Source organism: Penaeus monodon, chromosome 30 (assembly GCF_015228065.2).
Source record: "Penaeus monodon isolate SGIC_2016 chromosome 30, NSTDA_Pmon_1, whole genome shotgun sequence".
NCBI classification, from domain to species: Eukaryota; Metazoa; Arthropoda; class Malacostraca; order Decapoda; family Penaeidae; genus Penaeus; species Penaeus monodon.
The window spans coordinates 25,377,008-25,377,261 of record NC_051415.1 but is presented as its reverse complement, the minus strand read 5'-3'; the positions used below and the strand labels follow the sequence as shown (position 1 = coordinate 25,377,261).

Here is a 254-nt window from a genome sequence, read left to right as displayed (position 1 = left end):
TGGAGGGAGGGTGGGGCCGAGGGGGGGAGCGGCGCCTCGTTGAGCCATGTTGGATTCCTCCGGGGGCTGCTGGGGGGAGAGAAGACGGAGGTTAGGATGCAGTCGGTCACCGCAGACGAACAGCGAAACAGCACAGAAATACACTTATTACACCTAGTGAATCCAATCACTGCCCTGACGAACATAACCATAATATACAACACGGAAACACAATACCTCCAGAACATGTTCTCAAGAGGGAATAATCACCCCCC

The 254-nt window shown here is 54.3% G+C and overlaps 1 protein-coding gene across 1 annotated transcript in view; it reads right to left on the bottom strand.

Annotated features, from left to right (window-relative positions):
* LOC119592661 (insulin gene enhancer protein ISL-3-like) overlaps nt 1-254 on the bottom strand; it is a gene marked incomplete at its 5' end in the record, with an annotated part of 82,877 nt that overhangs the window by 1,832 nt on the left and 80,791 nt on the right. Inside the window, 1 exon segment of the mRNA XM_037941573.1 lies at nt 1-69. Coding sequence (XP_037797501.1) covers nt 1-69 — 69 coding nt within the window.